This window comes from Sturnira hondurensis, unplaced genomic scaffold (assembly GCF_014824575.4).
Source record: "Sturnira hondurensis isolate 20B ecotype Veracruz unplaced genomic scaffold, ASM1482457v3 Scaffold0022566, whole genome shotgun sequence".
NCBI classification, from domain to species: domain Eukaryota; kingdom Metazoa; phylum Chordata; class Mammalia; order Chiroptera; family Phyllostomidae; genus Sturnira; species Sturnira hondurensis.
Window position 1 is genome coordinate 9,374,469 of NW_028095197.1, and position 13,993 is coordinate 9,388,461.

The 13,993-nt window shown below is 40.5% G+C and overlaps 1 protein-coding gene across 3 annotated transcripts in view; it reads left to right on the plus strand.

The window, feature by feature from the left end:
* TDRD7 (tudor domain containing 7) overlaps window positions 1-13,993 on the plus strand; it is a 61,777-nt gene that overhangs the window by 4,432 nt on the left and 43,352 nt on the right. For 2 of the 3 annotated variants that reach the window (XM_037035689.1, XM_037035690.1), the window contains exons 2-4: window positions 8,712-8,924; window positions 10,748-10,889; window positions 11,816-12,029. In XM_037035689.1, the coding sequence (XP_036891584.1) occupies window positions 8,718-8,924; window positions 10,748-10,889; window positions 11,816-12,029 (563 nt within the window). In that variant the 5' untranslated portion in view covers window positions 8,712-8,717. Of the gene's footprint in view, window positions 1-8,711; window positions 8,925-10,176; window positions 10,284-10,747; window positions 10,890-11,815; window positions 12,030-13,993 lie in introns of those variants that run through there. The other variant, XM_037035691.1, reaches the window with a different exon arrangement.

Below are 13,993 nucleotides of genomic sequence, written 5' to 3' on the forward strand. Positions count from 1 at the left end.
AAATCAGAAATACTCTATTTAAATAATTCTCCAGGCCCACTTTCTCTTTACTCTGTTGTTTAAGATTCTTATTCAGTCAAAACAGCTCTTTTAAGCCCCTTCATTATCTAAGGAAACCCTTAAGAATTTTAACCTGAGAACCTGTCATCTAAAACGGAGATGGCTGGCCTGATTTCTCCCAACCCAGTCTAACCTGTGGCCTGCTGGGGCTTACATAATACTCTCAAAATAAAAGTAATTTGAATTCTCTTAAACTCTAAGTGTATGCATCACAACACTTATAGAGAATAGAAATAAGGGAGAAAGGATTTGAAAGATTGTATTGGCAACTTAAAATATCTGGGAAGCCACTTTAGAAAAATGTGAAACAGTTATTTGGAGGGATGCCTAAAGGTTTGCCATTGAGACACTGGGAACTGACATTCCCATGATAAGCTTCCTTTTTGTTTCTAATGGGTGACGTCCAAGAGGGTAAACTTGGGTTTTATAGTTAGAGAAAGTATCCTTATATGCTACACCTTTTATAAAAGTTCTCCAGTATCATTGCCATCTTCAGGAAGTCTCAAAATATGTCGTGATAACCACAGAATTAACAAAACTTAGAGCATTGAAGCAATATAGTAGACTAGGAAATGATAATGATTTTTTAAGCTTTAGTTGTATCTTTCTTTTTGTCCAAAGCCTAACATGGTATTGCTAAGTAGGAATTGCAGACCAAACTGGAAGAAATTGACATGCAGGAGAACAAAACATGCATCTGAACACGACATACAATCACACTCACCGTTCCAGGTTTTACTGAGCTTTACTGCTTCTCACCAGCTTCAAGATCCTCTGTCGTACAGTCTAAGAGACTAGCCTTCCTTCCAGGAAGTTGTTTGCAAATAGAGAATTCTAGTATTCTATGAAAATAGCATATATTTTAAAAGGTGGGGGTGGAGGGGGGAGGGGAGGGATACTTAATTCATGTGGTGTCAGCATGGCTTCCCAGTCTTCTCAAGTATAAGGTCCTTTTTGTTGTTAGCTTTGTAAAATTTGGGAACCCTCACACACTAGTGGCTGTACGTCCAGTGTCTGTTGGTTGATAAACTACATTGCTCTTCAAAGCTGTTGTACATTCAGTATCAACTTGAGTGTGTGAATCCCAGTGGTACCTGCACACTGTTTGAAAAGCAGGAACGCGTGTGGGACAGCAGTGTTCCAGCAGTGCTCACTGCCACCGGGATGTGTGGGCTCCTTGCAGCGACGCTGTGGCCCTGAGCTGGGCCTGCTTGTGAGAACACTGGCCCAGAGAAGAAAGGCCCAGAACTAAGCTCCCTGGGGGTTCCCAGCCACAGGCTGGTGATACAGTTGGCTGTCTCAGTCAGGTTATGACTGTCATTAAAGTGTGGAAATAATTTAAAAATAAAGATTATTCCTCTAATAGTTCACATTTTAGTGAGTAGGAGAGAGAAGCAGTGCTGTTAGGTAGATGGAGAGTTTCTCATTCGTGTGTTCACTGTTTGTTGAGCTGTTCTTGTGGGCTGGGCACTAGGGATTCAGCAGTGACCCAAACTGGACAAAACCCTGCTTTCACAGAGCTTACACTCCAGTTGAGGAGACAGATGGTGAAATTCAACAAATTCGAGTATTTGGTGGTGGTGGTAAGTGCTAAGAAGTAAACGAAGGCAGGAAAGGGGAGTAGGGAGCACTGAGCAGCCGGCATAACCATTCGGACTTCGAAAAGGGTGGCTGGGGAAGGCCTTGCTGAGAAGGTGACACTGGAGCAAACACCTGAAGGGATGGGGTGAACTGTGTGGACCCCTGGAGCAGGGACTTGCAACACAGAGGGAATGGCAAGTACGAATGCGAAGCTGTCCAGGGCATGCTGGAGGAAAAGCAAAGAGGCTGGTCTGGGTGGGGTGGAAGGAGTGGGAAAAAAGGAGGGAAGGAGGGATTGAGGTCAGAGGAGTGGGGTGGGCACGGATCGTGTGGGGCCCTTTTGGATGCTGTGAAAACTTTAGTCTTTTGTCTGAGTGCCTAGCGAGTTTTGAGCAGAGGAATGAGGATGAGATTTATGGTATAAAAGGATCACCGTAGCCGTGGTGCGAGAGTAGCTCCTAGGAGGTAAAGTGGGAGTGGAGAGACCAGCCGGAGGCAGTTGCCTGGATCCAGGCAGGAGATGCTGTTGGTATGGGGTAGACTAGGGGTGATCTCAAAGAGGTGGTGGGTTTCGGGGGAACTCATCAGTGAGTCTGTCCACCTCCCTGTATCACTTGGTGGTGGCAGCAGTGGTGGTGATGATAGGGGTAGGGAGTGAGAACCACTAATGCGGAACCCCTTCATGGTTCAGGTAAGGACACCAAGGCCTGGGAGAAGGGATTTGTCCCCAGAAAACAGGTGCTCTTTTCATTGTGGTATTAACTTAGGGACACAAGCAAGAGGAAGCATGGGCACAACCTTCTGTAGTCCCCTATCCCTCCCCCAAATGAAGTCAAAGAAATACTAAACTTCTTTGGGTTTTAATTATGGGTTGTAACTATGATAATATGTAAATTAAAGGGAGTGAAACTAGGATGCGTGTGTATGACATGAGCCTGTCTCAGGTCAGATTGGAAAGTGTAATTTAGGGGAAAAAATCCATCAACTGCCAATAAAAGAAGATAAGCAAACACATGGTTGGAGAGAATGGGGAAAGTGAAAAACAAGGATGAGCACTTCTGTGCTACACAGATCAACACTGTTTATTTATTTATTTAATTTTGTTATCAGTTGCTCACTGTAAATACGTACATTATATCCACTCGAAACATAACGGAATGTTGGGGCAGAAGGATAGGATAATTAGGATACAGGCTGAAAGACTTCTGTTACATCTTGACAGAGGCTAGGTCCCAAAAGAAGAAGCCTCATTTAAAGAGAGTGGGTTGAAGGAGTAAGCGCTGGGCAAAGCTTTCCAGCTTTTACTATTCTGAGTGGCAGCTAGGCAGGCTGCGTGGGCGGGGTGTTTGGGCCTCCCCCTTAACAAGTTTACACTTAAGGGCTCCAAACTTGTTAAGTGCCCTATTCAGGAGATCCTTATCAACACATGTTTCAGAGCAGAAATAAGGAAGATAGAGGGGTGCATTTTAGTGAAAGTGACCTAGAATTGTTCTCCCAAGGATGGAAGTCGAAGGCTTCATATAGGGCAGCTCAGAAGACAAGCCTCTGATTAGCCTCTAAGATGGGATTAGACCTGTCTTTTCAGAACAGCATCATTTTGTTGGGAATTTTTACATTCATGCTCATGAGGGATATTGGTCTGTGCTTTTCTTGTAGTGTCTGTCTGGTTTTGGTCTCAGCATAATGCTGGCCTCATAAAATGAGTTCAGGAGTGTTCCTTTCCCCTGTATTTTGTGGAAGAATTTTTGTAGAAGTGGTATCACTTCCTCCTTAACTGTTAGGTATAATTTCCAAATAAAGCCATCTTGGCTTTGAGTTTTCCTTGTGTGAAGGGTTGTAACTATGAATTCAGTTTCTCTAGCAGATAGAGTGATATTAAGGTTATCTTCTAACTTACATAAGCTTTGGAATTTGCCTTTCAATGAATTTGTCTATTTTATCTAAATTTCCAAATACATTGGCATAAATTGTTCATAATATTTTCTTTTACGTGTCCGTAGGATTGTTTTGTCTTCCTGAGGAATTGGTGGCCCCCTTTTCGATCCCATTTTTGGTAATATTTTTCTTGTTTGCTATTTTTTCTTGATTAATCTGCCTGGAAATTTATCAATTTTTTTGATATATTAAAAAACTAGTTTTGTTTTCATTTTTCTCTACTTTTTTCTATTTTATTACAAATCTGTCTCATCATTTCAGTATTTATTTTGCTCTTATCTTTATTATTTCTTCCTTCTCACTTTTGTTATAATTTACTCTCTTTTGTTCTCAAGGTTGTAGATTAGATCACTGATTCGGGACCTTTCTTTTCTAACATGACCATATAATGCTGTAAATTTCCCTCTAAATGCTGCTTTAACTGCAACCAGTAAATTTTTATATATTGTGTTTCATTTATTTAAAATTATTTTCTGATTTGGGGGGAGCCTTACTCTTTGATCATTGGTTATTTAGAAGTATGTCATTAAATTTACCAGTACATATATCAATGTCATTGATACCTAACTTAATTTTGTTCTGGTCATAGTATATTCTTTGTGTAATTTCAGTTATTCTAAATTGGTCAAAGATTGTTTCAAGTTTCAGAATATATTCCAGCTTGGTGAATGTACCGAGTGCTCTTGACAAGAACGTGCATTCTGTTGTTGGAGTGGACTATTCTATAAATATCAATTAGATTAGTTTGGTGGATAGTGTTGTTCTGCTCTTCTATATCCTTACTGATTTTTTTGTTTACTGGTTCTGCTAACTGAGAAAGGAGTTTTGAAGTCTGCAGCCATAACTGTGAATCTGTTTATCTTCTCAGCTCTGTCAGTTTTGCTCTGTGTGTTCTGATGTTCTGACTGTAGGTGCAGTCTCACTTAGGATGGTTGTGTCTTCCTGATGAATTACTTCCTTAATTAGTATGTAACTTCTCTCTTTACCCCTGGCAATATTCCTTGTTCTGATATGAACGTAGCCATGTATCAGCATGCCATGTCTTTTTCTTTTTACTTTTAACCTATTTATTTGTATTTAAAGTAGGCTTATTTTAGATAGTCTTTGGTAAGTTTTGCCTTTATATCTACTCTGCCAATCTATAACTTTATTAGAATATTTTGATCATCTACATATATAATTATTGGCAAGATTGGTTTTAAATCTGTCATTTTGCTAGCTGTTTTCTAATTGCCCTATCTATTCTTTGTAGTTATTGTTTTCCTTTTGTTCTCAACTTTATTATTTCCTTCCAGTTTTTTTTACTTATGCCTGGTTTTTAATTGAATTTTTATTGTTTTATTTTTACTACTGGCTTATTAATTATACCTCTTTGAAATTTTTAGTGGTTGCCCTAACATTTACAATTTATGTCTTTATCATATTCCAGTTTCAAATAATATTATACTACTTTATATACGATATAAGAACCTTCCATTAGTGTGCTTCAGTTCCTCTCTCTCATTCTTTGTGCTGTTATTGTCGTACATTTTACTTGTACATAATTATGTATCCCACTTGAGGCAGGTTTTTTTTTCGTGGTGAAAATGTGTGCATCTTGATTGTGGTAATGATTGCAAGAGTGTGTATATTTTTCAAAACTCAATACATGTCAGACTTCCAGCCAAGATGGAGGTGTAGGTAGATACATTTTGCCTCCTCCAAAGCCGGCGGATAGCTGAGCAGGAGACATTGTTCCTTCTTGGACCCCTCCCCCATATATAGCACCACAATGAAGTTATGGGGGTTGCCCCACCCTGGTGAACACCTAAAGCTCCACCCCTTACTACATAACAGGACTAAGACAAAAAAATAAGGCCCAAATGAAAGAACAGATCAAAGCTCCAGAAGAAATAAAACTAAGTGACGAAGAGGTAGCCAACCTATCATATGCACAGTTCAAAACACTGGTAATCAGGATGCTGATAGAAATGCTTGAGTATGGTCGTAAAATAGAGGGAAAAGTGAAGGCTATACACAGTGAAATAAAGGAAAATGGACAGGGAACCAATGGTGAAGGAAAGGGAACTGGACTCAAATCAATGATTTGGATCAGAAGGAAGAAATAAACATTCAACCAGAACAGAATGAAGAAACAAGAATTTGAAAAATGAGGAGAGGCTTAGGAACCTCTGGGACAACTTAAAAAAAAAAAAGTTCCAACATCCAAATCATAGGGGTGCCAGAAAACGAAGAGAAAGAGCAAGAAATTGAAAATTTATTTGAAAACGTAATGAAGAAGAACTCCCCCAATCTGGCAAAGGAAATAGACTTCCAGGAAGTCCAGGAAGTTCAGAGAGTCCCAAAGAAGTTGGACCGAAAGACAACCATACCAAGGCACATCATAATTATATTATCGAAGATTAAAGATAAGAAAAGAATCTTAAAAGAAGCAAGAGAAAAGGAGACAATTACCTACAAAGGAGTTTCCATAGACCATCAGCTGATTTCTCAAAAGAGACCTTACAGGCAAGAAGGGGCTAGAAAGAGTATTCAAAGTCATGCAAGGCAAGGACCTACATCCACGATGACTCTATCCAGCAAAGCTATCATTTAGAATGGAAGGGCAGGTAAAATGCTTCCAAAATAAGGTCAAGTTCAAGGAGTTTATCATCACCAAGCCCTTATTATATGAAATGTTAAAGAGACTTATCTAAGAAAAAGAAGAAAATAAAAAATATGAACAAAGTCACAGCTATCAACACTGAACCTAAAAAACAAAAACAAAATGAACTAAGCAAACAACAGGAAGAGGAAGAACAGGAAGAGGATCACAGAAATGGAGATCACACAGAGAGTTATCAGTGGGGAGGGGGAGGGAGAGAATAGGGGGAAGGTACAGGGAATAAGAAGCATAAATGGTAGGTACAAAATAGACAGGGGGAGTTTAAGAAAAATATGGGAAATGGAGGAGCCAAAGAACTTACATGTATGACCCATGGATATGAACTAAGATGGGGGAATGCTGGTGGGAGGAAGGGTACAGGATGGAGGAGAATAAGGAAGAGAAAAAAATGTGACAACTATAATAGCATAATCAATAAAATATATTAAAATAAGTAAAAATTAAAAATACATGTTTACCCATAAAATGAGTAAATTTTATTGTATATTAATTATACCTAAGTAAAGATTTTGAAATATGTAAATATGTATGTTTATGTGTGTTTCTATCTATCTATAGAGAGAATAAGAATATTGACCTAGTATAGGACTTCCCTAGACTATTGTATTAATTAAATGCTGTTGGTGCTGCTGGTGACAATTTGAAAAAAAGTTAATATTTAATGAAGAGAAGTACATAATGAATACCTAGGTCATTTGCCATTTAAACCTTGCTATCATTTAAGTGTCATATTTATAATTAAAAGGGCCCACACTTGAGCTGGTATTTAGTCTCCATTTTCAAAAGGACAAATGAGGATATTGATAGAATTCTCTGCTGTCCAATACGACATTTAATAACTATATTTAACTTAAAATCCAGTTCCCGGTCATGTTGTCTACACTTCAGGTGCTTAGTATGGTAGTTCATGTGGCTCTCGGTTACCATGTCGGACAGCATGGATGTGAACCGTTCTCATCATCACAGGAAGTTCTTTTGGGTAGCACCGTTGAAGGAAAATACAAGTTGTCCATGGTTTATTCTTTCTCCTTCCTTTAGTGAAGGGCTAAGTTCACTTTTCCTGGTAGCTTGAATGTCATTCTCCAAATCTGTCTTCATTCTGTGTACCATTACTCTAAAGAAGATTTGAGTGCTTAATTTTGAGATATGATTGTTACTGATCAATGAAAAGTCTTAGCCTTTGTCCTCATGGATTTCCTAGGTACCAAAATCCAGTAGTCACTTTCATTTTTCTCTCTCACTTGTCTGCAGTATATGACAGTTTTGAACATGCCATTCTTCTTGGTTCTCTCTTCTTTTTGTTTATGGGACATTGTGACTCTGCCTTTTTTACTTCTTGTTCTCTGGTCCCCTTTTCTCAGCCATTTATAAATAATTCTCCCTATGCCCATTCCTTAAATGACAGCCTTCCACAAAGGTCCATCCTTAACTTTGTTTTTGACTCTCTGGTCACCAAATACCACATATATGCTGAATGCCAGCAATCTGTAACCAGCTCAGACCTCTGACTTACATTCCTAGTAAATACAGCTCTGTGGCCACCCTGTGAGCATCCCAAACTCCTATGTCCAGAATTAATTCACTCTCTTTCATTATTGCAAGCCTGCCTCTACCTCACATTAGTGTGGGTCATTACTGTCCACCATGCTTCTAAGATAGGAACTTGGAACCTTCCTCATTATCCACACCAGTTAATCAATTCCTGTTGATTTCACCTCTTCATTACTTCTCAAATTGATTTTTTTTGTTGACTCCTATGGCCCTGCTTTCAGGTCCTCCACATTTCTAAGTATTCTTGCAAGTCAATAATCTTTTTCCTTCTAATTTATTTTCCCCACTGCTGAATAGTGACGATGCTAAAATGCAGAGCTTATCATTTAATCCCCCTACTTAAAATCCCTCTAAGGCCCCACATTACTTTTGGCGAAAATGCAAACATACTAGTGTAATATGATAGTCTCTTCTGGGTCCACCTCCTCCCACGCCTTCCATCCCTTTCTTTCCATCCTTAGCTTGGAGTCTTTGTTCAGTCATGTCCAGCCATTCAACTGCCTGGAACTCTCAGAACCACCATGTCCTTCTTTCTCACCACTGTGCCTTTTGTGCTTTCTGTTCCCTCTGTTTGGGGCTGATGCCTCTCCCCATGTCTGACAGACATACACACCCCCTTTTCCTCCTTGCCTGGTTGATTCTCTTGTTCTTCAGGTTTTCTTCTGAGCCTCCCCTCTTCTGGGAAACATTCCCTGGTATCTTACTCCCACAGGCTAGTCTTTGCGCCTTTCCACCTTCCTCTGTGTTCTCGTAGTATTCTGTGCTTTTCTCTACCTGAGCAGTTCCTGCCCTGTGCTGTAACCGCACAGAAAGTATCCAGTAACAATTTATGGAATAATCTAGTGTACACTCTGAAAATCAACCTGAATTCACAAGCTAATGAATCATCTCACAGTAATCTTCTACTGTGCTCTTATAGGTGAAGATGCTGGAAGCTGATCTGGTTTCAAAAATGCTACGAGCTGTTCTACAGTCTCATAAGAATGGAATAGCATTGCCTCGGCTTCAAGGAGAGTACAAATCCTTGACTGGAGACTGGATCCCCTTCAAGCAGTTAGGTTACCCTACACTAGAAGCCTATCTGAGAAGTGTGCCAGCAGTTGTCAGGATAGAGACCAGTAGGTCTGGTGAGGTAAGGAGGTAACTGCGCGTCAGAAAAGTCAACCAATTCTTCATTGCGTGTCTGGCACTTGAAATCTCATAACTGTGATAGAAGTCAAAGCGAAAACTGGTTTGGGATTGGTAGTGAGAGAGAGAGAGCAACATGCAAGCACAACCCGGATTCTGATTCCTTTGGTTAACCCCTCAAGTTCCTTCTGTTGTAAAAATAAGATTCTAACCATATTAAGAAATTTTAAAATTGAGGTTTATGCAGTTTCAACATCCAAATGAAATAACTACTGGAGACCTTAACTGCCAAACATCACACCCATCCATTAAAAGCCTGCTACAGCTCTTTCCTCAGGTCGTCAGTGACCTCCTGATCACCAAGCTAACAGACTCTTCTAAATTCTCACATTGCACCTCACTCTCCTGATCGGGAGAGTGGTCAGAGGGGAGGTTCACCTAATCTGTAATAATTACTGTAAGGAGCAGGTATAAATTAATTAAATATTATATTAATAAAAAAACTTTCTTCAGCATCCCTCATTCTTCCAGAGGGAGTTAAACCATTTAAGCTGTGCTTTCTACTCGGCATCTTGTTATACATCCGGAGTGCTACTTGACACAATGTTTTCTATTTAGTCTCTGTCTCTTTGTCCTTCATAAGTTTCCTGAGGATGAGAGATTGTTTTTCATCCCTAATAGCTGGTGCTTAATAAATATGTTGAATGTACAAATGATGAAATGTCTGAATGAATTAATAAATTAATAATGCTTCATATAGTTACTAAACTATAACTTACTCTTTCTTTCCCTATATTGGATGTTTTTGATGTTTCCAGGTTTTGACTATTAGAATAGCCCCTAGTGAACATATTTGGGCATGTAACTTTTCTTTTTTCGAATTATATTCTCATAACATATTTTTAGGAACAAATCCTGGCCCAAAGAGTAGGAACCTGTTTTGGCTTGGTTTTGCTTCCTGTTCTTGATTTCAGCTTAGAGTCGAAGACTTACACAGCAGATGGGGCTTTAGAGATGACCTAGTCTTAGTAGTTTATGTACTTTTTAAAAGTATTTTTTTAAATATCCTGTATGTCACGCCAATTTTTTCCAAAAAGGTATAAAGCTGAGCTGCTGGGGTTTAAGCAGGAGCAGAGGGTCCTGGCGCTTGGTCTGCTCAGCCTGGCTCTCACACGGGAGGCCCCTGAGGCCCCTCCGTGGAGTCCCAGGGCACCACTGGCCAGTTTAAAAACCCCAGATCGAAGCCCTGTGAAACCCAGCGTCACAGCTGCAAATCCTGAGATTAGGGAGGTGAACTGACTTGCCCTGAGTCACCCGGCTCATCTGTGCAGTGGCAAGACCGGGACTGAGTGGTCTTTGGAAGGTAATGCAACACAGCAGCTACAAGTACCTACTCTGGATTCAGAAAGCTGGCCTAGCTGTGTGGCTTGGGAGAGTTGCTAACTTCCCTGAGCCTCCGTCCCTCATTATTTAAAATAGAATAAAATGTATCTCACAGATTATATGAGGTAAACATGTAGATCATGAGTTTCTTTTGGTTCATTTGTTAACGCATAGTACCTAGCACATTGTAGATGCTTAATAAATACCAGGTTAAGGAATAAATTAAATTTTCAATTTAAGGAAAGAAGATTATTCCATGTACTTGATTTCTCTCTAGAGAATATAGTTTTGCTCTAATATTATCAAGGAGAGAGAGATGTGAATATTTGCATACAGCTTGATTTGGGACATGGAAACTCGCTGAGATCCACTTTTAAAAACTGGCCTCTGGGCACTAGTGTGTCTAAGCAACGTTTCTCCTCTCACTTTTCCTCTCACGAATAGATCACCTGTTATGCTGTGGCCTGCTCAGAAACTGCGAGAATCGCTCAGTTAGTGGCTCGTCAGAGGAGTTCTAAAAGGAAAACTGGGCGGCAAGTTAATTGTCAGATGAGAGTAAAGAAAGCCATGCCGTTTTTTCTGGAAGGTAAGGTCTTTTTATATGCTAAAAAAATTTAAGCCTATGTATGCATACACTGACATGTGGAATTAATGGAAATATTGCTTGTATTCGTGACAAATATGTATAGTTGTTAACATTCGTATGTGAAGGGTGAAATCCTGAAGCTAGTACTTCCATTTGAAATTAAGTGAACATGGTGAGTATGACTTACTAAATGAGATAATTACTTAGTGCGAAATGCCTCAGAGGAGATTTTAATTAAGCTAATGGCAAAATGTGGTTATTTGAGGGAAAGCCACATCCAGAGTGTTGGATGAACCAAGAACTGTGATTTAATGTCTTATTTAGCAAAGCATTTCTTTTAGTATAAGTCCTCTATTTTCAAAAAAACATGAATTATATAGTATACAAAGGTGTTAAATAGGCAACTCAGCCTGCATTTACTGAACTTACAGTCAGTCCTAAAACTGAATTCAAAGAAATAATTCAGTGGTAATAGGAAAGAATAGATGCCTAAATGCCTCAGTTAGCATTTTAGGTGAGTCAGAATGGTGATGGAGGCCTTCATTTTTGAAGAGAAGACTTGAACCCAGACTTCAAGTGCTGGGAAGAGTTTAAATTGATGGAGAAGAGATGGGAGGACTGAGATATGATGGAGTGTGCTGCATCCTTAAGAGCGTGAGGAGGCTGCCACCGAAATGTTAGTTGGTAAGTAGGGAGAAGGGAGCTGGCTAGTCTAGTAGGTGAAACCACATTTTGAAGAACCTCATCGTTAAATATTCACCAACCTACACCTCCTCCACTAAGCAGCCTGAGTGGCTACTTCCTCACGTTCTCACACACCGCTCAGAGAGTGGAGACCCGCAGAAAACATCTGCACACAGGTGTGGCCTGATGAAACTAGGGTTTGGGGAACTAATTCATTCCATTCTGTGTATCTGTCTTCACAGGCAAACCAAAAGCAACTCTCAGACAGCCAGGATTTTCTTCAGATTTTTCTATCAGCAAAAAGCCTAATCCAACACTATCAAGAGACAGAGGAAACTCTCTTGGAATTAAGTATGATGCTGAAATGCCGCCTTACACATTGCATGCAAATGTTGGGAGTGAAGTATTCAAAGACATTCCAGTACAGAGGCCTGTGCCCAGGCCTGCCAGCAACAGGTATTTGCACTGTGATTGAAGGGAGTGGGTTAGTAAACCTAGGGTAATCAGTGTTAAAATGTTATGTTCAGGGCAAGGAAGTACTTTCTGTTTTGTCTGACCTAAGTTCACATGTAGTAGAGAAATGCATCATTGCTACTAAGTCCGCTTTTCCTGGCTGCGTGAATATCATTCTCTGAATATCTCCATTTTATATTTTCTCCACATTTTTTGTATTCTCTCCTTGTGAAATTCACTTGAAGAGTTCTCACAGACTATCCCAAGATGCTATTTCCGTGTAACTTACAACTTTTTCTAAAGACCTTTCTTGTAATTTGACACGTGCACTGACAAGCAGTGCCCGTGGCTTCATGAATGAGACATGAGACAAATTCACACAGACTACTGAGTCCTATGGAGGAAAAGGGCCAGCAAGGCTACTCCATCAAGGGGGGAGAGCCTCAGAACAGCCTCGCCACCCTCTCAAGGGGAGAGTGGCTTGGAGCAGCCTTGGCAACTCTCTCAAGGGGAGAGAGAGCGTGCTGCTTGCCTAGTCAGGCTTTTATTGGGATTTTTGCACAGGAGTTCAGGTACAGCTTATTAATCATTGTCAAGCAGTAAATAGTAGATAGTATACAAAGAACCATTAGGGCTTCTTCTAAATCAGGGCCTGTCAGCTAAAAGGCTACAGGACTTTGGGAACATAAACTCTTTTTTCTGCTCGGGCCCTTATCATCTAACTAAAAACATTCTTAAACAAAGCAGGTCTCACATGTTCCTTCTCAGGCCTAATTATGCAGGGAGCCCACCATGCACCACCTTCCCCATCATAGGTTTTTGGGCTTAAGTGGATTAGAGCCAGGAAGCGCTTCTCCCAGAAGACATGGGGACTCAGGCTTCATCACAGCCCTGGGGAGAGGGTCCATCACTCCCTCTTTGTCGCAGACCCCCGAGTCCTTCCATGATGGCCTCCCAAGTGATCGTGTCTGGCCTAGGTTGCCCCTCCTCTGAGGGGTCTCACCTGTCTCTGACCATCTGACCATACTTTGGGGGCAGGGATGTGAAGCAGGGGCAGCATTTGCTGCCAGAGACAAGCCTTGTCTCCTCAGTGGCTCACATTCTGGAGGTCGCTCACAACCTTAGACATGGGAGATGGTTTACAATTCCTGAAACCAGGCAGGGCTGTCCCCAACAGTAATTAATTTTGGAATTTGCATTGTGGGGCCTGGGGAGCATGCTCCACACCATGATCTGGTGTCCCCTATCTCTCACCTAGTGGCACTAGGTGGCCCAGATAAGAGCCTTCGATCCCTGCAGGTAGTGCCAGCAGTGACTATGTGGAGGCCCCGACAGCAGCCTAAACAGTGGACCCAACTTGGTGCTCTTTAAACTGCAGCCAGCTTCTACCCCTCCCATTTAGCAGCACCAGGCCCAGGGAGTGCGTTCTGCTCCCATGGGCAGCACTTGGAGAGACCAAACAGAAGCCCCAGCAGCAGCAGGTGAATGTATCACACCATAATAGTACTATATGGGTCCTGAAAACTAAACTGTCAGTGGACACACAGCCTGCAAAAGTGGGCTAGGAGCTATGTGCTAAACCTGAACAAGGTAAATACTTGCTAAAATTGGATATTTAAATAGGATCCATAGGCTCCTAACATATTTCCTAATGTCCAGTCTACAAAAAACAAACAAAACTACTTGTTATACTAAGAACGAGCAAAATGATACTTGAATGAGAATAGATAATCTACAGACACCAACACCAAGATGCATCTGATGTTAAAATTATCAGACAAGGATTTTAAAGTAGCTATCATAAAAATGTTTCCATGAGCAACTGCAAATATTTTTTTAAGTGGGAAATTCACCAGAGAAATAGAACATAGAAAGAAAGAACCAAATGGAAACTATAGTACTGAAGAATGCAACACCAAAATAAAAAAAAATGCACTGGATGAGCTCAGTAACAGAAAGAATATGAC